Genomic DNA, 20,967 nt, shown 5'->3' with positions numbered 1-20,967 from the left:
TGACCTCTGGTTACCAGCAAAGCACCTAACCACTGTGCCACCAGGGCTCCTTCTCTAGCCAGGGGAAGGGTGAATATCGGTGAAGTGATTATAAGTAAATGTATGGTAATGTAAAATGTACCACGGCCTCAGAAGGGCAATTAATAGGAACCAGGTATTTAAACAGCAAAGTGAATCATCCCCTTTAGAGCCAATAAAGTTGTGCAAATGAGCGTTGCTCAGATTTACATGCATCTAGGCATTAGCAAATCAATAGAGTGATTACGCACAGGGGCACCCTGAATGTAAAATCAGATTGGAAGTTATGTTTATGCACAAACTGTACACTTGAAATGCAGGTTTGTCTCAGCTAAGGGGAAAGAAATGATTTGTCCTTCCTACTGTTTCCTTTCTCATCTCACATTTTAAAGATTTATAAATTCATGCGGCTCACTAATTTATAGGCCTATCTCCCGCTCCAGGAGAGTTGCCCAGCAAAGCAACCTCGCCCTCAGCTGTCTCTCTCTTTCTCTTTCATTGTTGTGAGTAGCACAAACTTATTTCAATGCACTTGAGTTGCATGCAGCCCCTGCAGGCCTCCTAGTTATTTACAAACATTCCCAGGAAAATTAATTTGCAAGGATCTCTGTTAAGGAAACAACTTCACTGTTGTTGTTGGATTGTTGTGTTGTTAGGTGTTGGTTTTGACTAACAGCGACCCTATGGACAACAGAATAAACCATCGACTGGTCACATTTGTTGCTTCCATGCTTGAGCCCATGTTGCAGCCACTGTGTCGATCAGTCTCATGGTGGGTCTTCCTCTTTTTTTGCTGACCATCTAATTTACCAAGTATGATATCGTTCTCCAGGGAATGGTCCCTTCTGACTACATGACCAAAGTAGAAGGGAGGAAGTCTCTCTATCTTTGCTTCTAAGGAGCACTCTGGGTGTACTTACTCCAAGAGAGGTTTGTTCTTTCTTCTGGCATTCCATGATACATTCAATATTCTTCACCAACACCACAATTCAAAGGCATCAACCCTTCTTCGGTCTTCCTTATTCATTGTCATGTGCATGTATATGAGGAGACTGAAAATACCATGGCTTGGGTCAGGCACACCTTAGTCTTCAAAATGATATCTTTGATTTCTTGACTGCTGCTTCCATGGGTGTTGATTGTAGATCCAAGTAATGTGAAATCCCTGACAACGTTAATCTTTTCTCCATTTATTGTGATTTTGTTTACTGGTCCAGTTGTGAGGATTTTTGCTTTCTTTATGTTGAGGTGTAACCCATACTGAAGGCTCTAGCCTTTGATCTTCATCAGTCAATGCTTCAAGTCTTCACTTTCAGTAAGCTAGGTGGTCTCAAATGCATATCGCAGATTGTTAATGACTCTTCCTCCAATCTTGATGTTGTGTTCTTCTTCATATAGTCGATGTTCTCAGATTATTTGCTCAGCATACAGACTGAATAAGTACAGTGAAACGATATAAACCTGATGTACACCTTTCCTGATTTTAAATCACATATTATCCACTCGCTCTGTTCTAATGACTGCCTCTTGGTCTATCGACAGGTTCCTCAGGATTCCCATTCTTTAGAACGTTATCCATAATTTCTTATGATCCACACTGTCAAATGTCTATGCATAGTCAATAAGAAACAGGTAAACATCTTTCTGGAATTCTTTGATTTCAGCCAAGATCCATCTGACATCAGCAATAATATTCTTTCTGTGTCCTCTTCCGAATTCAGCTTGAATTTCTGGCAGTTTCCTGTTGATGTACTGCTGCAACTATTTTTTAATTATCTTCAGAACTTTTTCCTTGCGTGTGATATTTATTATATGGTTTAATAATTTCTGCATTCTGTTGGATCACCTTTCTTTGAAACGGGGACAAATATGGATCTCTTCCAGTCAGTTGTCCAAGTAGCTGTCTTCCAAATTTCCTGGGAAACACAATTAAGCACCTCGAGCACTGCATCTGTTTGTTGAAACATCTCTACGGGTATTCTGTCAATTCCTGGAGACTCGTTTCTCACCAATTCCTTCAGTGCAGCTTGGACTTCTTCCTTCAGTACCAATTATATGCTACCTCCTGAAATGGTTGAATGCTGACCAATTCTTTTTGGTACAGTGAGTCTGTGTATTCCTTCTATCTTATTTTGATGCTTCCTTCATAGTTCAGTATTTTTTCCATAAAATCCTTCAGTATTGCTACTTGAGGAAATACTTTCTTTTCTTCAGTTCTCTCAGCAGGAGAAATGTTGAGCAAATTCTTCCCCTTTGATCTTCCAACTCCAGGTTTTTGCACATTCTATTTTAATACTCTACTTTGTCCTCTCAAGCTGCCTTTTGAAACCTTCTGTTCAGCTCTTTTAACTTCGTTAGTATGCACTAATTGATTTCTTTGACCTTGACAAAATTGCTGTCACAGTGAGGGGGTTTACCAAATTTCCTGGGAAATCTCTTACAATTTTGGGAAACACACACACACAGCAGTATGATAACCAAACCCAATGCCAATGAGTCAATTCAGAGTCATAGCAACCCTATAGGACAGAGCAGAATTGCCCCATAGGGTTTCCAAGGCTGTAAATCTTTACGGAAGCAAACTGCCTCTTCTTTCTCCCATGGCATGTTTGGTGGGTTCCAACCACTGACCTTTTGGTTTGCAGCGCAATGCTTTAACCACTATGTTACCAGAGCTCCTTAGCATCACAGCAGAGGTAAGCAAACTATAGCTCATCAACCAAATCTGTCATCTACTACCTATTTTTGCACACAAGTGAATATTTATTATTAGTATTATTTATTGCTATATATGGTTTTAACTGTCCAAATTGTCAAAAAAGTAAAGAAAAAAAGAAAAAAAAAGGTTTTTTTTTTTTTTGTGACAAAAAAAATTCAAATTTTAGTGCTCATAAGTAGTTTTATTGGAACTCAGTCAAGCAGTTTCATTTACACACTGTCTATGGCTATTTCCACTCTACAATGACAGAGTTGAGTAACTGCAACAGAGACAACACAGCCTGACCAGTCTAACTTATATACTATCTTGCCATGTTCAGAAAAACTATGACCCCTACCTGGTTCACTTTTGGGAGATCAAAAACAACAGGAACAAAATAAATACATAATAAGCACTAGAGGCACAGTTCTATCCCTCTGTGGGGGTTTCTTATCTTTATTTCTTCTTGAATCTAGGATGTCCTTGTGTGGGAAGAGACATGGAATTTCATGCTGTTTTAGTTTTCTGATGCCTGATCACTACAATCTTAAAACTGACCAACCAACTAACCAATGAAAACCTATCCTGATGATTATAACTGACCAAGTGGGCGGTCTCTTTCTTCTACTTCTCAATCAGAAAAGGTTTTGCTCTTGCACTTTTGTTTCTGAATTCTGGCATTTTAATGACTTCCTGTCCTAAGATCTAAGTTCAGGGCATAGAGTCATAAAGAAATATCTATAAGCTAGTCTGACTCGACGGCACATAACAACAACAACAACAACAAGTCTGTGGTCACCCATATTCAGTTATACCATCCTCCAGTAATTACGTACGGAGGAAATGTGTATCAATGTTTTCTTTCAACTTGAAGTACAGGCAGATATTGGAACCTCTGTTTCACATGTGTTTTCTTAAAATAACCATGAGAAGTAGAAAATATCGCCTATCTCAGACATTACTGTACCAATTTTAAAGATGAGGAAGTGAGGCCCAGAGGGATGACGTGACTTTAGCAAAGTAATAAGAGAATAGTTCTTCTGACCTTGAGGCCTAGACTTAATCTTCTAGATTCTGCTCTATCTAAAGTCCCTGGATAGTACAAACAGTTAGCATGCTTGGCTGCTAACCAAAAGGTCAGAGGCTTGAGTCCACCAAGAGGAGTCTTGGAAGAAATGCCTGGAAATCTACTTCCAAAAAATCAGCCACTGAAAACCCTATGGCGCACACCTCTGTTCTGATACCATGGGGTCGGTCACCATGAGTGGGAATCAACTTGATGACAACTGGTTTTAAAGGCACAGATGTTTGGGGACAGAAAAGAGTTCTCAAGGGTTGGAAAGGACTTTTTGTAGGCCCTGATCAAAGGAGGCACTAGGCATATGGAACTTGCTGGGAATTTTGGAAAAATTGCTTCCAGTCCTCTGGCTGATTCCCTACTGCTCACTAATGCATGCCAATATCGTTTCTCTCTCACTTGCTTCCCCACACTCACTACTGCAGCCAATTTAGGTGCATTCCTACCAAATAAAAGGAGCCTTGGTGGCACAGTGGTTAAGTGCTTGGCTGCTAACCAAAAGGCTGGTGGTTCAAACACACAGCAGTTCATGGGAGAAAGATGAGGCAGTCTGCTTCCTCAAAGATTACATCCTTGGAAACCCTTAGGAACAGTTCTACTCTGTTCTATAGGGTTGCTTTGAGTTGGAACTGACTCAACAGCAACAGGTTTCAGATTTGGCTACCAAATAGTAGGCCTTTCACCAGCCACTCCTTGGAAGGAAGGTTGGGCAATCCTACTTCCGTAGTGATACTGCCTTGGAAACCCAAGGAGGTGTCGCTATGAGTTGGGGCCGACTTGACGGCACATAACAACAACAACAACAACAACATCAGCAACTGGAGGTATATTGTGGCTAACTATGTGACAGTGTGTGGTCACAAACACTGGCAAGCAGAAACTGATATGTGGAGAGACAGTCAAGCAATTATAAACAAGGCCCAAATCACAGAGCAACACTAGGCAAAAGTATGACTCACACATGGACACTTGTGTGACCAAGGGTATAACCGACAGCAGAGGAATGTCTGAGAAAGCAGGAAGTTAGAGAGAAGAAAAATGGAGGAAGGGGGCAGCATGAAATCAGGTTTATTATAGAAATTTTATTAATTTGAACCAAGGTAGGTTTGTCTCATTTCAGTAGAAAAGAAAGTTTCTGAAAATGTTGAAGAAAAGGGATTGTTGGGAGAAAAGGTTGGTAAAAACCAAATAAAAATCAAACATCTCTCAAACCTCCCTATATAATTAATCCCTGAGGATCTGAGACCATAATGAGCTTTATGAGAACCAGACAGAAAATGGACTCTAATTTCTTATGTTGTGTGTTGTTAGTTGCCATGAAGTTGACTCCGACTCATGGCGAGCTCATGTGTGCAGAGTAGAACTGCTCCAGAGGATTTACAAGACTGTGACCTTTCAGAAGCAGATTGCCTGACCTAACCTCCAAGGTGCTTCTGGGTGGGTTTGAACTGCCAGCCTTTCAGTTAGGAGTCCAGTGCTTAACCATTTGCATCACCAGGAACTCCTCTAATTTGGTATAGAAATGTTAAAGACTATTTTAATGATCGAGAAAGAACATAGCACTAAAATGAGGGCTTGGGTTGAAAAAGAATTAGAAAGCATCTCCTTTCCTCACCCAGCCTTTTAGCAAATCCTACTCTTTTTATGAAGGAACTCTGGTAGTGTAGTGCCTAAGGCACTTGACTGCTAACCAGAAATATGGCGGTTCAAACCCACCAGCCACTCCTTGGAAGGAGGGTTGAGCAGTCTACTACTGCAGTGATGCCACCACCACCAGCATCACCACCTTCACCTTTTTATTACTGGACTCTCTCTCAAGGGTTTTCTTTTCCATCCCTACTGCCTAGAGTTCATATTTTCTGTTTTTGCCTTCTTCCTTCCTTCCTTCGTCTCATCCTCTGTTTTCTTTTTTCTTATTTGTGACATACTGCAATGCAATTCTGGGGCCTTAACTTTGCCTTGGAGCCTTGCCAATGGGGAAATCTTTGGGCCTGTACAGGGTTTTGGACCAACTTTCTCCTCCCATCTCCTCTTTGAATTTGCTAGACAGTAGCAGTAAAAAATCATCTAAATTTCAATGTAGTCATAGGCTGCTTCTTTAGTCATATTAATTCATTCACTCATTCATGTATTTAATAAGTATTTACTAAGTATCTACTTTGCAGAGATCTCTTTAAAGTATTAAAATGAAAATATGATACTTTGACAACTAAGGTATGCTTGAACCAAGCCATGGTATTTTCAATTGCCTGGTATTTCCATTCAACATGCACGAAAAATTTGGACAATGAATAAGGGAGACCAAAGAAGAATTGATGCCTTTGAATCATGGCATTGACAAAAAATATTGAATATACCATGGACTGCCAGAAGGAAGAACAAACTTATTTGGAAAGAAGTATAGCCAGAGTGCTCCTTAGAAGGCAGGACAGCCAGACTTTGTCTCAAGTACATGCTATCAGGAGGGCCCAGTCTCTGGAGAAGGACATCATGCTTGGTAACATAGAGGGTCAGTGAAAAAAGGAAGATCCTCAACAAGATGGATCAACACAGTGGCTACAACAATGGGCTCCAACATAGCAATGACTGTGAGGATGGTGCAGGACCAGATAGTGTTTCACTCTCTTGTACATAGGATTTCTAGGAGACAACCTAACAACAATAACAATATTTGCACAGGGTTTTGGGAGCAAGCCATTCCAGTCTCAGTATGGAGTTTATCCTAGAGACAAAGATACTGCCAACCTTTATTTATCAAATAAATACTTTTGGGCCAAAAAAGTACCATGGAGAAAATAGGGTAATGGGAGTTGTAATCACAGTGAGTGTGAATGTCAGTGTGGCTTGAGGAAGTGCCATTTGAGTTATGATCTAAAAGAAAGTGGGGAGAGCACAGAAAAACTTGAGGGATGAGGTCCCAGCAGAGGGAACAGCAGGTGCAAAAGCCCTGAGACAGAAAAGAGCATGGCCTTTGCTTGGAACAGAAAGAAACCTGAAATGGAAAGAACATCTAGGGAGGGCTGCTCTGAGGATATCAGTTTCACTTCCATAAAGAGTTGATTGGTTCTTTCTCTGTGGGTGAGGAGTTCTGGCTGTTAAAGCTTTGGGCTGCTGAACAAAAGATTGGTGAAAGGAGGAGAAAGATGAGGCAGTCTGCTTCTGTAAAGATTGACAACCTTGGGAACTCTTTGAGGCAGTTCTACTCTACTGTACAAGGCTGCTATGAGTTGGAATCAACTTGATGGCAGTGGATTTGGTTTTGGTTTGTTTCTCTCCTTGTATCATGAGGACTGCTATTGTTAGTGGCTGTTGAGTCAGCTCCTACTCCTGCCAACCCCATGTACAGCACAATGAAACACTGCCTGGTCCTGTGCCATCCTCATGATCCCTGACACACTTGAGTCTTTTGTTGCCTTCCAACTTAGCAGGCTCATCTTCCAACACTCTGTCAGATAATATTCTTTCATGAGGAGAAAACCAAAAACCAAAAGGAGCTCTGGTGGTGTAGTGGGTAAGGCATTTGGCTGTGAACCAGAAGGTCAGTGGTTTAAACCCACCAGCTGCTCCGTGAAAGGAAGATGAGGCAATCTACTTCCACGAATATTTTAATATGACACTGAAAATTAAAGAGTTTAGGGTGGTAGGCCAAATTCTATTCTGACGGAAGCCTATGTAATCCTCGGGGTTAGTCACACACTGGGTTATTTTTAAATTGCATTTCATTTGTCTTTGTGAAGAAGATAGAAGGGATATGACTTTCTTTTCCCCATCTTTTCTATTATTTAAGGTGCATGTCCTTTGTAGCTTGTCTCCATCTCTCTTGTTGAAGCTCAGCTGACCACCAGATGGGGCAAATCCACATCCTGCAGCACCACATGCATGTGCACATGTGAAGCTCAGGTGAGCCCCTAGTTCTAGGCAGTGATGGGCTAATTTATCATAAAAATTACAGGGGAAAAAGAATGCTATAGGACAACTGAGCAATTACAATGTTGCTAGTATTTCTTTCTTGCAGGAAAATAAATAGAGCAAGATGGGGAAGGGAGTGGGAGATGTGACCTCCGCCTTTTGTATTTCCTCATAAACCAAATAGGTGCTGCTATGTGAGGAAAATCTCAGGTGATACAATCAAAGCAAATACAGGGTGGCGTCATTTATTATTCAAGGTCACAGAAATGATCCCATTTTCCTATTTCTCTTTAAATGACTTGGACATTAAACATTTGAATTGTTTCTGCCCATTCTCTTTGTAATTTTGTGGAACTGATATAAAATGTGGACATTGCCTCATGCCTTTCAACATGCCATTCAAACCACCAAAACCACCACTCTTTGTATCACTTAGGATGAGGGCCAATTAACTGAAACATTGGGCCCTGTTGTTGTTGTTATGTGCTGTCGAGTAGTCCCCAACTCACAGCGACCCCTCCTTGGGTTTCCAAGGCGTTTTCACTACGGAAGTAGATTGCCCAACCTTCCTAGGAGCGGCTGGTGGATTTGAACCGATAGCCTTCTGGTTAGCAGTTAAGTGCCTTAGGCAGTATGCTACATTTGGGCCCTAGCTTTCATTAACTGAGGAGCCCTGGTGGCAAAGTAGTTAAAGCTCTTGGCTGCTAACCAAAGGGTCAGTGGTTTGAATCCAACAGCCACTCCATGGAAGAACGATGTGGCAGTCTGTCTGGTTCTGTAAAGCTGGACAGCCTTGGAAACCCTATGCAGCAGCTCTATTCTGTCCTATCAGGCCACTCTGAGTTGGAATTGACTTGATGGCAAAGAGTTTTTCATTAACTACATATTCAAGAGCAACAGATATACACCAGTTCTCCTATTAAGCTGTTAATAATGTCTGGCATTAACAGGCCCAGTGAGAAGTGAATTCCTTTCTTGTTAGTAAGCCAAAGTGTTATCTTTCTTCACAAAAGAATGTGGCTGAAGATAAACAGGCAACAGAGGAGCCCAGGGAGTGGTGGGGGATCCAGGGTGGGATTTAACAATTCCCACTGGGCACACTGTGCCTCAGTAGTCTTCTTGAAGATTCTGTTCTGAAATTCCTTCAATGTTGAGGGAGCAGAGAATATTAGCTATCAAACCAAGCAAACACAAGTGAAGGAAAGGTCTAGAAGTGGAGGATGAGTGGGAAGCCTGAGAATGGAAAAACCCAATGTATAGAAATACTATTCTCACTAATTCATGCAGGGTGTGGTGTTCAAAATATTTAACAACTGGTGTGGCTTGGGTGTCAACCAATTAGAAGGACTGCAGCTACAAAACAGTCGAGTTGGACCCGACTCATAGCAACCCTTCCTTGGGTTTCTGAGGTAATATCACTACAGAAGTAGACTGCCCAAGCTTCCTTCCAAGGAGTGGCTGGTGGGTTTGAACTGCCAGCCTTCTAGTTAGCAGTTCAGTGCCTTAGGCACTATGCTACCAGAGCTCCCTACAAAACACTAGGACCACACTATTATATACTGGTTGAATTTCAACCCTGTACGGTAAAAACTGCTAAATCTGGGACCTGATGTTGTTAGTTGCAGTCAAGTTGGTTCTGTCTCTTAGCAACTCTCTCTACAACAGAATGAAACACTGCCCATTCCTGGGCCATTCTCAAAATCATTGCTATGCTTGAGTCCATCATTGTAGCCATTGTGTCAATTCATCTTGTTGAGGGTCTCCCCCCTTTTTTCGCTGACCCTTTACATTACTAAGCATGATATCCTTCTCCAGGGACTGGTCCCTTCTGATAACATGAACAAAATACAAGAGACAGAGTCTGGCCCTTCTTGATTCAGGGACCTGAGTAAGAAGGTGTAAACCTGTCAGAGAAGGACAACACAAATATTTTCCACCTGCAGAGAGTGACAGAAATGTGGTAAGACTCTGTCAAAGGCAGAAAGCTTGCAAGACCTTGAAAACAAGGCAGTCCTGTTGAGTTCTGGCTCTGACACATTTCACTGCATATATGTTCTATTCACTTTTCTGTACATGTAATATACCTCACAAATTTTGAAAGAAAAAAATATTCTAAGTTTTGTGCAGTGCTGTTAGCACCTCCTTTATCCATAGATTGCCAAGAGACTGGTTTTCTTGAGAAAAAAAATTTTCATTCTCCTGGAAGCCAGATTTCTGGGGTCCAAAGAGATGGGGTGACCCACCATGGCAATTGCTCTGAGATGTTTTTTTGACCTTGAGCCTTGAAGAAACCAGTTTCCCATAAGACAAACAATATAAGTCTAATAGCTTAGGGAAACCATTTTGCTTTGGGCATCTTGCAATTGTAAAGAATTATCTCTGTGCAGGTAGTTCTGAGAAACAGAAACTCCATAGTCAAGATTGTTGTTGTTGTGAGGTGCCATCAAGTTGCTTGTGAATCATAGCTGCCATATATACAACAGAACAAAACATTGCCCAGTCCAGCACCATCCTCACAATCACTGCTACGCTTGAGCCCATTGCTGCAGCCGCTGTGTCAATCAATCTCGTTGAGGGTCTTCTTTTTCACTGACTACAGGTCTGACTCGATGGCACATAACAACACAACAACAATCCACTTTACCAAGCCTCATATCCTTCTCCAGGAACTTGTTCTTCCTGAAACACAATGAAAGTACAAGAGACAGTCTCGCCATCCTTGTTCCTAAGGAGTGTTCTTGTTGCCTTCATCGAAGACAGATTTGTTTGTTCTTCTGGCAGTCTGTGGTATATTTAATATTCTTTGCCAACACCATAATTCAAATTCATCAAATCTTTTTTGATCTTCCTTATTCGTTGTCCAACTTTCACGTGGAGATTAGGCAATTGAAAATGCCATGACTTGGGTCAGGTGCACATTAGTCGTCAAAGTGACATCTTTGCTCTTTAACACTTTAAAGAGGTCTTTTGCAGCAGATTTGCCCAGTGAAATACGATATCCAATTTCTTGACTGATGCTTCCATGGCAGTTGTTTGCAGATCCAAGTAAAATGAAATCCTTAACAACTTCAATCTTTTCTGTTTATCATTATATTGCTTACCGATCCAGTTGTGAGGCTGTAATCTTTGATCTTCATCAATAAGTGCTTCAAGTCCTCTTCATGTTCAGCAATCTGAATCAGGTTGTGCAATCTGCATATCACAGGTTCTCAACACGTCTTCCTTCAATCCTGATCCCACATTCTTCTTCATAGTCTGGCTTCTCAGATTATTTGCTCAGCATACAGATTGAATAAGTATGGTAAAAGGATACAACCCTGACACACACTTTTCTTGATTTTAAACCATGCAATATCCTCTTGTTCTGTTAGAATGACAGCATCCTGGTCTATGTACAGGTTCCTCATGAGCACAATTAAGTATTCTGGAATTCCCATTCTTTGCAATGTCATCCATAATTTGTTAGGATCCACACAGTCGAATGCTTTTGCATCATCAATAAAACACAAGCAAGCATCTTTCTACTATTCTTTATCTTCAGCCCCAAGATCCATCTGACATCAGCAATGATACCCATTGTTCCACATCCTCTTCTGAATCCAGCTTGCATTTCTGGAAGTTCCCTGTTAATATACTGCTGCAATTGTTTTTACATTATCTTCAGCAAAATTTCACTTTCATGTGATATTTATACTATTGTTTGTTAATTTCCACATTCTGTTGGATCACCTTTCTTTGGAATGGGTACAAATATGGGTCACTTCCAGTCAGTTGGCCAGGCAGCTGTCTTCCCAATTGCTTGTCATAGATAAGTAAGTGCCTCCAGTGCAGCATCCGTTTGTTGAAATGTTTCAAAACAAAAAAACCTCACTGCTGTTGAGTCAGATCCGACTTACAGCGACTCCTCCTTGGGTTTTCGAGCAGTATCGCTACGGAAGTAGATTGCCCAACTTTCCTTCCAAGGAGTGGCTGGTGTATTTGAACCACCAACCTTCTGGTTAACAGTCAAATTCCTTAGGCTCTATGCCACCAGAGCTCTTCTGTCAATTCCTGGAGCCTTGTTTTTCCCCAATTTCTTCAGTGCAGCTTAGATTTCTTCCTTCCATACCATTGGTTCTTAATCATATGCTACTTCCTGCAATAGCTGAACATTGACCAATCCTTTTTTGGCACAGAGACTCTGTGTATTCCTTCAATCTTTTTTGATACTTCCTGTATTATTCAATATTTTGTCCAGAGAATCTTTCAATATTGCAACTCAAGGCTTGAATTATTATTAGTGAAAAAATAGGTTACAATTCAGGTTCAGGAACACTCAGGATACAATTCTTAGATCAGGATAGCCTCCCCTTGACAATGCCCACAGGCATGTCTCTCTTTGTTTCTTAGCCTCTCAGCCTGGTCTCTCCCCTGCTTTAGGCAAGTGTTACAAAGCTCTTTTAGCTCAGCCAATAGGTGCACCTAGGTGCACCCCACTCCACCAGCAAGGCTCCTACCCAAAGGCACTCAGCTTTCTCACTCAATGGGCTGGGAGCCCACTGCTCTGTCTCATGCCAGTCTCTTGGTTCTGCTGCCTCTGCGGCTGCTTTGTTGCTGTCATCTCAGTGCAGGGATCTTGGGTCCAAGGATGCGCTCCACTCTCAGCTCTTCTTTCACGATGGCAGTGAGATCTCCCTTCGGCCTCTGGGATAGGTCATTTTAAGCCTAGCAAGATGGAAAAATTGACCAATCCCCAGGTTAGGGTTCTACATGCCTTACTTCAGTGGTCCCACCCTGACAAGGGTGCCATGTACCTTATTTTACACCATTAACAAGCTATCCAATCCCCTTGATGGACCACAAGCACCTCACATTTGCATAGTTCCACCTGGTCATCTTGTGGGAGTCACAAAGACCATGACTAGAAGAGTCATACTAAGTAATTCCTTGCACTGCAGTTCTCAAAACCAACAGCAAAATAAGATATGTGAAAGTGCCAAACAAAAATTTTTTTTTCTAAATCATTGGAAGTGATTATGAGAAAAACCATAACTGAAATACCAATTACAACACATTCTTATGTATTCATGAAACAAGCCATCTAGTAAATGTTTTTTATATTATCCTGATTTGAATAACTATATAAACCAAAAAGCAGTAAAATTGTATTTATTTAGGAACATTTCATTATTGAGAGTTTTCACTGAATCGAGTTGGCTTTGCCCACCTCCCTGAACACAATGATTTTGAAATGATAAACTTTTACTTCACATAGGAGACCTATTATAATAAAATATGACATATCTATAACATACTTTTATGAAGCTTATCTCATTTAATCCATAAAGCTGGGATCCATTAATAGAGAAACAATTATCACAAACTGAAAGCCCAGACTAGACCATTAAAAAACAAAAAATGCCAGAGATGCTCCCAACGCATGTCCCCTTCCCTGACTCCAGTCCTCCACACCCATATTCAAGCCCAGCATGAACTGTTGCACCTCATCTCTTTTCTACTTTCTGTGGATAGAATGAAAGAGGTGACCATGGGGAAGCTCACAAGAGTGGAGCAGAGGAGCTTGGGAAAAGGATGGAGATAGGTACACACAACACAAAGAAAGCCTCTTGCTTTGTAATAAGAAATAACAGACTGTTTTCCAGGACAGTCAGATCCTGAAGACTGTCCCCATGTTCCTATTACCCCGATTTTTGTCCACATATTACAAAGTTTAACCAAAGAGTATAGGAGAGAGCTCATTCAGTAGGAGTAGAAAAAGGTTCTGCTTTGATACAGAAAAGGAGCCTTAGTGGTGCAGTGGTTAAGCACTCAGCTTCTACTGAAGTAGGTGGTTTGAACCAACCAGGTGCTCTACAAGAGAAAGCTGTAGCAGTCTGCTTCCATAAAGATTACGTCCTTGGAAACCCTGTGGGCAGTTCTATCCTGTCCCATAGGGTCACCATAAGTCAGAATCAACTCCTCAGCAACAGGCTTTTTTTTTAAAAAAAAAAAAAAGAAGAAGAAGAAGAAGAAGCTTCCAGAAAGAAGAACTTTCATCATTTGGCATGCCTGAGAAGTTTTAATTCTAAATTGTAAAGGAAAAAAGGGAAACAACTGCTATGTGAAAGTAGATGTGTGTATGTGTGTGTGTATGTCTTTGGGGGTATGACTTCACCACATACCTTATCAACAATTCAATTTGAAGGAAGAGGACCAAACATTCAAGGGTAAAACCCACCAGCTGCTGTTTTGACCAGTCCAACTCATGGTGACCAAATGTATGTCTGAAAACCCTGTGCTCCATAGGGTTTTCAATGGCTGAATTTTTGTAAGTAGATCATCAGACCTTTTTTCCAAGCTGCCTCTGGGTAGACCTGAACCTCCATCTTTTCACTTAGCATTTGAAGTTAGGGTAAGGGTTATTTCCAAAAGAGTTAAAATTCTTATAACTGGACGAACATGGGGACTGTCCACTCCTAGAACAAGAGGTATCCATAGGAGTCCTCTGTGTGGGTGTTTTGTGAGGGAAGAGGAGGAGTTTGTTCAGACCAACTAGCCAATAGAAACAGAGCTTTGGTGTTGCCCAATGGAAAGCTAACTAACAATTTTAGGCTTCTTTTCTGATAAATCCTTCATGGATAAAGAGTATTAAGGGGTAGGTAGATGCAGGGTTCTTCAGGACATAGGACTCTAAAGGATTTGTTGTTGTTGTTGTTATGTGCCGGCAAGTCAGACTCAACTCATAGCGACCCCTCGTTGGGTTTTCGAGGCAGTATCACTATGGAAGGAAATTGCCCAACCTTCCTTCTGCAGTGTGGCTGGTGGGTTTGAACCACCAGCCTTCTGGTTAGCAGTCAAGTGCCTTAGACACTATGCTACCAGACCTGAAATGATTATAAACTTTTGAGGGGGATGGGGAGAAGGTACCAAAATTTCAGTTGTGAGATCTCCCCACTACATAGGTTTCTAGATTTATGTAAAAGTGTCACTCACTTACAAGTGCAAAAGATTTCTACACTAGAGTTAGCAAGGTGGCTTGGTAATGGAAGCCTGGTTCTTGGCATTAGGTGGGAACTTGCAAACCTGGAACAGAATCAGAGTCTGACTTTAAAAAAGATCCCCAGGTGACATGGTAAACACTGGCCCCAGCACCCACAGCTCTCCAGAGAGGCACTGAGAGAAAGGAACTGACTCATGCCATTGCCTGGATCCCTAGCTCCTAAGCAAGCATTCCCTTGTACAGCGGCGTTTTCAGTAACTCCTGACCACCCTTCAAAGGGCTTGATTCTACATGAACATCCCTTCCTTGTAGGTAAGCACTAACCCTGAAGAATCAGAGGTCTTATTTCATCTCCTGTAAGATTAACTAGTCTTCTCAAAAGATAAAAGCTGTTCATCCTCTTGCTATGTGGTCTGTTCTGTAATTGTGGGGAAAAAAAAAATTAAATAAATAACTGACCTCAAATCCCCTAAGGACATACCAAAATAAATCTGGTGACCTTACATAGAAACAGCCGGTGTCCCTGTTAGGAACTTGAACTTCCAAAGGATTAGGAAAACTTCAGGAGGAAAGCATGAGACAGCCACCTTCCAGGCTGTCCTGAAGGACAATAAACTAATAAAGTCTGACTCATGGCAATGCCACATGTGTCAAGAGTAGAACACACATGGATGTTTCAATGGCTGGGTTGTATTTTCCTTTTCTTTTTACTTTTATTGTGGTGAAAACATACACAACAAGACATTCGCCAACATAACAACCTCTCCATTACAGCTCAGGGACATTGACGGCATTTTTCATGTTGTGCCACCATTGTTACTATCCTTTCCAATGGCTGGTTTTTCAGAAGTGATTGCCAGGCCTTTCTTCCAAGGCACCTGTGCATGGACTTGAAGCACCACCATTTTGGTTAACCATTTACACCATTCAGAGCAATAAGAGACCCAGTTAAGCAGCTCCTCATGAGCCAATCCCAGAAATGAAGCTGCATCTGTCCCTCACAAGGGTGTGGTACTCACGGAGGGTTCGGATGGTATCGCTGGGCTGGCTGGGGGGGCTGTGACCATGGGAATTTGTGGCCCTCACGGCAAACTGGTAGTTGGTATCTGGAATGAGGCCCTTGATAACCATGGAATCCATCTGGATCTGTTCTTTGATTAAGGTCCAACTCTTGTCGATATCTGGCCTTTAATGATAAAATAAAAATAAGAAAGGCACTAATTCAGAAATACCAGAGGGGAGGGAAATTAGCTGACTGTGTAAACCAACAGCATCTGAACTCTAGAAGCAATACTCATAAAAATAAGATAACATTTCCTATCTGAAGGGTGATCCTGATTTTAAATCATAGGGTCATAATTTGTAAGTTCCTGCCAATAAATGCAGTAGATCATCTTTAGGGCCGGTTTTAAGTGCCATTTAAAGATCATCTGCTCTTCCTTGCTCGGCCCTGACTATTATGGAAAGATCCCAACATAGGAGTTTACTTTCAAAGACTCTCCGTTCCAGATGTTTCATAAACAAGCGTCCCCTGGGCAGTCCCTATCCCCAGAGGTCAGGGGAGCACAGATTCCATCTATTTACAATCTGTTCACAACATAAATAAATAGCGTTTTATAGGGAGACTAACTGCACAAATTCCTATGGGTAAATCCTAGAAGTTTCTGTTCATGGCCTTTCTTTCTCTTAACAAAGCGTACAATTGTGCCAACATGCTGGATTTTCACATGCCCTTGTACGACCCTGTAGAGAAGGCAGGTCTCTGCTTAGAGCTCCCATCTGAGAGGCAATGGCAGATGACGGCAGTATGCACCCTGCAGTTACACAGAGCTGAGTGTAAATTCTGACTCTCACTTACGAGCTGGCATCTAACTTTTTACATCTCAGTTTTTTCATCTATAAAATGGGGGTAAGAAAAGTACCTACATAAGAGGATTGTCCTAAAAACTAAATGAGATACATATTCTCAGCATAGTGTTGGACATCACATTGCAAACACTCAGTATGTGCTGTTGTTGTTGTTGTTATGTGCCGTCGAGTCAAACCTGACTCATAGCGACCCCTCCTTGGGTTGCCGAGGCAGTATCACTACGGAAGTAGATTGCCCAACCTTCCTTCCAAGGAGTGGCTGGTGGATTTGAACCACCAGCCTTCTGGTTAGCAGTCAAGTGCCTTAGGCACTATGCTACCAGAGCTCCTCCAGTATGTGCTAGCCCGTATGTAAGGGACTTAGCCACCTCCTAGAACTGGTAGAGCTAGCTGCTTCCTCTACACCCACCTGCTCTTATTTGGTACCACTAGCCCCCTGGGCCTAGTTAGCACTTGAAATGAGGCTCACCGAGCTGAAATGTGCTCTCACTGGAAAATAGACACTGGATTGTTAAAGAAAAGGGAAATAACTCATTAATAATCTTTATATTCATTACATGTTGAAATGATAATATCTTAGATACAACAGGTTAAAGAAAATATATTAGGAAAATGATTTTCACTAGTATCTTTTCACTGTTTAAATTTTAAAATTAAAATTTCTTATGTGGAATGAATAATATTTTTGTTGGACAGCACTGCTCTATAGGGCCTTCCTAGTTGGAAGAGAAAGGACTCCTGGTGGTGAAAGAGTTAAGACTTGGCTGCTAATGGAACAGTTGGTGGTTTGAATCCACCCAGAGACTCTATGGGAGAAAGACCTGATGACCTGTTCCACTAAAGATTACAGCCTCAGAAGGACTCTGTCTAATATGGTCACTGTGAGTAGACTATTGACTCAAAGAAAGAACTCTGTCAAATATGGTCGCTGTGAGTAGACTATTGACTCAAAGAAAAGACTCTGTCAAATATGGTCACTGTGAGTAGTCTATTGACTCAACCCACCAAACCCGCGGCTGTTGAGTAGATTGTAACTGATTGCTATCCTTCAGGACAGAGTACCGCAAACCAAACCAAACCATACCTACTGCCATCGAGTTGATTCTGACTCATAGAGATCCCCTTGGGTTTCTGAGGTGGTAAATCTTTACGGAAGTAGAGTGTAAATGCCCAACATAGTTTCTAAGTTTCTTTACAGATGCTGTTTCATCTAACCTTTGGTTAGTAGCCAAATACTTAAAGTACTACACCATCAGAGCTCCTTAAATTGACTCAAAGGCACCCCAAAAACACCAACAACAGTTGGGGGACAAGAAGGAGAATATTCTAAGTGAGAAGTATGAAATGATTTACATAGCTGGCAGGCAGCATGATTGGCCTAAATGGAGTGGAGGTTTTGTGTTAATAGCTAATGATAGCTTTATCAGGCTCTTGTGGGTTCTCCTTGAGTCAGAATTGACTCGACAACAATGTGTTTTGGTGCCAAGTGCCAAGAATTGTTTGAATAACTAGTTGCCATTGAGTTGATTCCAACCCATGGCAACCTCAGAATGTAGTCTGTAGAGTTTGTAATGGCTGAAAGAAAGCAGAACACCAGCCCTTTCTTTCAAGATGCTTCTTGTGGACTCAGAGCCACCAAGCTTTTGGTTAGCAGCCTAGCACATTAACTATTTGCATCACTCAGGGAATCCTATTGTTCTAATGTCTTAAATCATTACGTCTCACAACTACTTATGCCATTGTTGTTAGCTACAGTAGGTACTGTTATTAACACCCTTAAAGTGCAAAGCTGAGGGGCCATCACCCAACCCCTAGAGCTGGGACTCTGAACTCAAGATTTCTAGCCTCCTAAACTGTAAGAGAGTGAATTACTATTTGTTAAAACAGGATTTTTTTTTGAGGGGAGAGAAAAGGAGTCAACTAAGGCACTGAACTTGTATGTAACTCATCCAAAGTCACACAGCTGATGAATAGCGAAGGCAACATGGGTTGACGGGTTAAAGTTAGACTAAGAAGATCCTCCTTGTCAGGGAGAGGGTTTGGCTGGTAGTGGTCAGGGGACTATTCTACAAATTTTCCAATTTTAAATGCCTCTGTTCAATATTTTCGGAGCTCTGGTGGCACAGTGGTTTAAAACATTTGGCTACTAACCAAAAGTTAGCAGCTTGAACTCACTAGCTGCTTTGAGGAAGAAACATGAGGCAGTCTACTTCTGTAAAGATTAAAAGCCTTGAAAACCTTATGGGGCAGTTCTCAACCAAATCAAACCAAACTCACTGCTGTTGAGTAGGATCCAACTCATAGCGACCACTCCCTGGGTTTCCAAGGCGGTATCACTACGGAAGTAAATTGCCCAACCTTCCTTCTGAGGAGTGGCTGGTGGGTTTGAACAGCCTTCTGGTTAGCAATCAAATGCCTTAGGCACTATGCTACCAGAGCTCGGGTATGGTTTTTTGGGGGTGTACAGTATTTAGAAGAAGGCAAGGAATGCTTTATCAACAATTTACTAGGCAAAGAAATAGTGGCTCATTTCATGAAAAGAAAATGCCTGAATAATACACAGAATTTTTTTTTTTTTTTTTAAATATTGTGCATGTTTAGAATTTAATAGCAGTAATTTTTGAAAGTCAAATGCAGTGGACTCCTTAAGCCCAGGAAGTAAATTGATGCTTCCTCAGGCTTGCTGTTTTAAGGAGTAGTTTGTGGGGTATCTTGGTCCTCTAGTGCAGAAATACCACAAGTGGATGGTTTTAACAAACAGGAATTCATTCTCTTACAGCTTAGGAGGCTAGAAATCTGAGTTCAAAGTCCCACCTCTAGAGGTTAGGTGATGGTCCCTCAACCTTGTGCTTCAGCTCTGTCTCCTGTTCCAGGCCCACTGGAGCTACAGGCATCTCCTAACTCAGACAGTGACTGGCTGCTGAGGCTGATGAACTCAAGGTCAGCAGGTAAAATGGCACAGACCCAAGATCAGCAGGCACATGGCAGGCCAAACCTTGGCCAAATGCAGCACCCAGATGTGCCAAAAACTAGAGACCTTTCTGAAAGCTTCTCCTTACATACTGTGTTGTTGTTGTTGTTAAGTGCCATCGAGTTGTTTCCAACTCATAGCGACCCCATGCACAGCAGAAGCAGGCCAAACCTTGAAGGCAACTACTTAGCTCCTCAGAGCAGATTCTATCATGTAGATGATTACAGTCTCATCATGGGGGAATAACTACATCCAGCTGCCCAGCCACTCAAAACCACAGCCCAACCAAGTTGACATACTACCTTAACGGACACATGGGGCAAGTATCTCATTCTCATAAGGGTGCTTGTGTTTGGAGGAAAAGAGTTCATAGGGCATGCCATCAGAGGAGGCAGGGCTTGTTTCTGTTTCCCAATATTCTTTCCCTAAAGTTGGACTTCTTATGTAAACTCACTTTATCATCAAAGAGAAAGCATTAGTGAGGCAAAAGAAACACATTTAGAAACTCAAGCTGAAACAAAATCATTTCACTGAGGAAAGCCACCACAGGGGATATCTACAAGTCAAGTCAGAAAAGATGGGATCTTTAGATAAAACTTTCCTGTTACCCTTTGCTAAGCTTCCCTTCTGATATTTGTAGAGGAAATAACCTGTAACTGGTCCCAGAATGTGCCATTGTTATCCTAGGGTACATTCTGACCCATAGCCACCCAATAAGGTGGAAGAGGATGACCTCATAGGGTCAACAGCACACAATCATGATAACCACCTGCAAATACCTCTGACAACTCTTATGTGCAAATCACGATGGGTGGGGATGGAGATTATTTTGTATTTGCTTTTTATTTCATGCAAGGAAGAAAATTATTTTCAGTTAATAAGAGATAGAAATTATAGCCATTTAATTTGATTATTACAGAGTGAGAAGAAAGCTCAAGCAGACCGAAAAGTAGTTTGAAACCTTAACATTTTCTAATTTTGCCATGGTTTTATAATTGAATATTTTAAAGTCTCTTGAGGTACAAAAGTGCAAAGGTGAGGTTGAGAGAAAGGTAACCCAGGTGAAAACAGTGTCTTAAATCAGCTTCAACAATAGTTTCATCTTTTTAAGAAGAAAGAGCCAAAATCAACACTTTAAACCAACACCTCCAACAATTAGAGAAACAACAGCAAGAAAACCCACAGTCACCAGAAAAAAAGGAAATAATCAAGATTTGAGCAGAAATCATTGAAACAGAAAATAGAAGGGCTATAGAAAAAATCAACAGTACCAGAAGTTGGTTTTTTGAAAAAATCAATAAAATTGACAAACCACTGGCAAATTCAACAAAGGAAAAGAGGGAGATAATACAAATAACATGAATAAGAAATGAAATGGCTGACATCACAACAGAACCAACTGAAATAAAAAGGATAATATCAAGATATTATGAAGAACCATACTC

The 20,967-nt window shown here is 41.3% G+C and overlaps 1 protein-coding gene across 1 annotated transcript in view; it reads right to left on the bottom strand.

Moving 5' to 3' along the window:
- Positions 1 to 20,967, bottom strand: part of EGFLAM (EGF like, fibronectin type III and laminin G domains) — a 208,109-nt gene that overhangs the window by 104,232 nt on the left and 82,910 nt on the right. The window contains exons 3-4 of the mRNA XM_007951579.2: positions 16,541 to 16,578; positions 15,685 to 15,868 (exon numbers count right to left, since the gene is read on the bottom strand). Of these exons, the coding sequence (XP_007949770.2) occupies positions 15,685 to 15,868; positions 16,541 to 16,578 (222 nt within the window). The remainder of the gene's footprint in view (positions 1 to 15,684; positions 15,869 to 16,540; positions 16,579 to 20,967) is intronic.

Source organism: Orycteropus afer, unplaced genomic scaffold (genome assembly GCF_000298275.1).
Source record: "Orycteropus afer afer isolate SDZICR_OR568_19922 unplaced genomic scaffold, OryAfe1.0 scaffold00300, whole genome shotgun sequence".
NCBI classification, from domain to species: Eukaryota; Metazoa; Chordata; class Mammalia; order Tubulidentata; family Orycteropodidae; genus Orycteropus; species Orycteropus afer.
The sequence above is the reverse complement of the archived record's forward strand: the minus strand, read 5'-3'. Positions and strand labels throughout refer to the sequence as shown.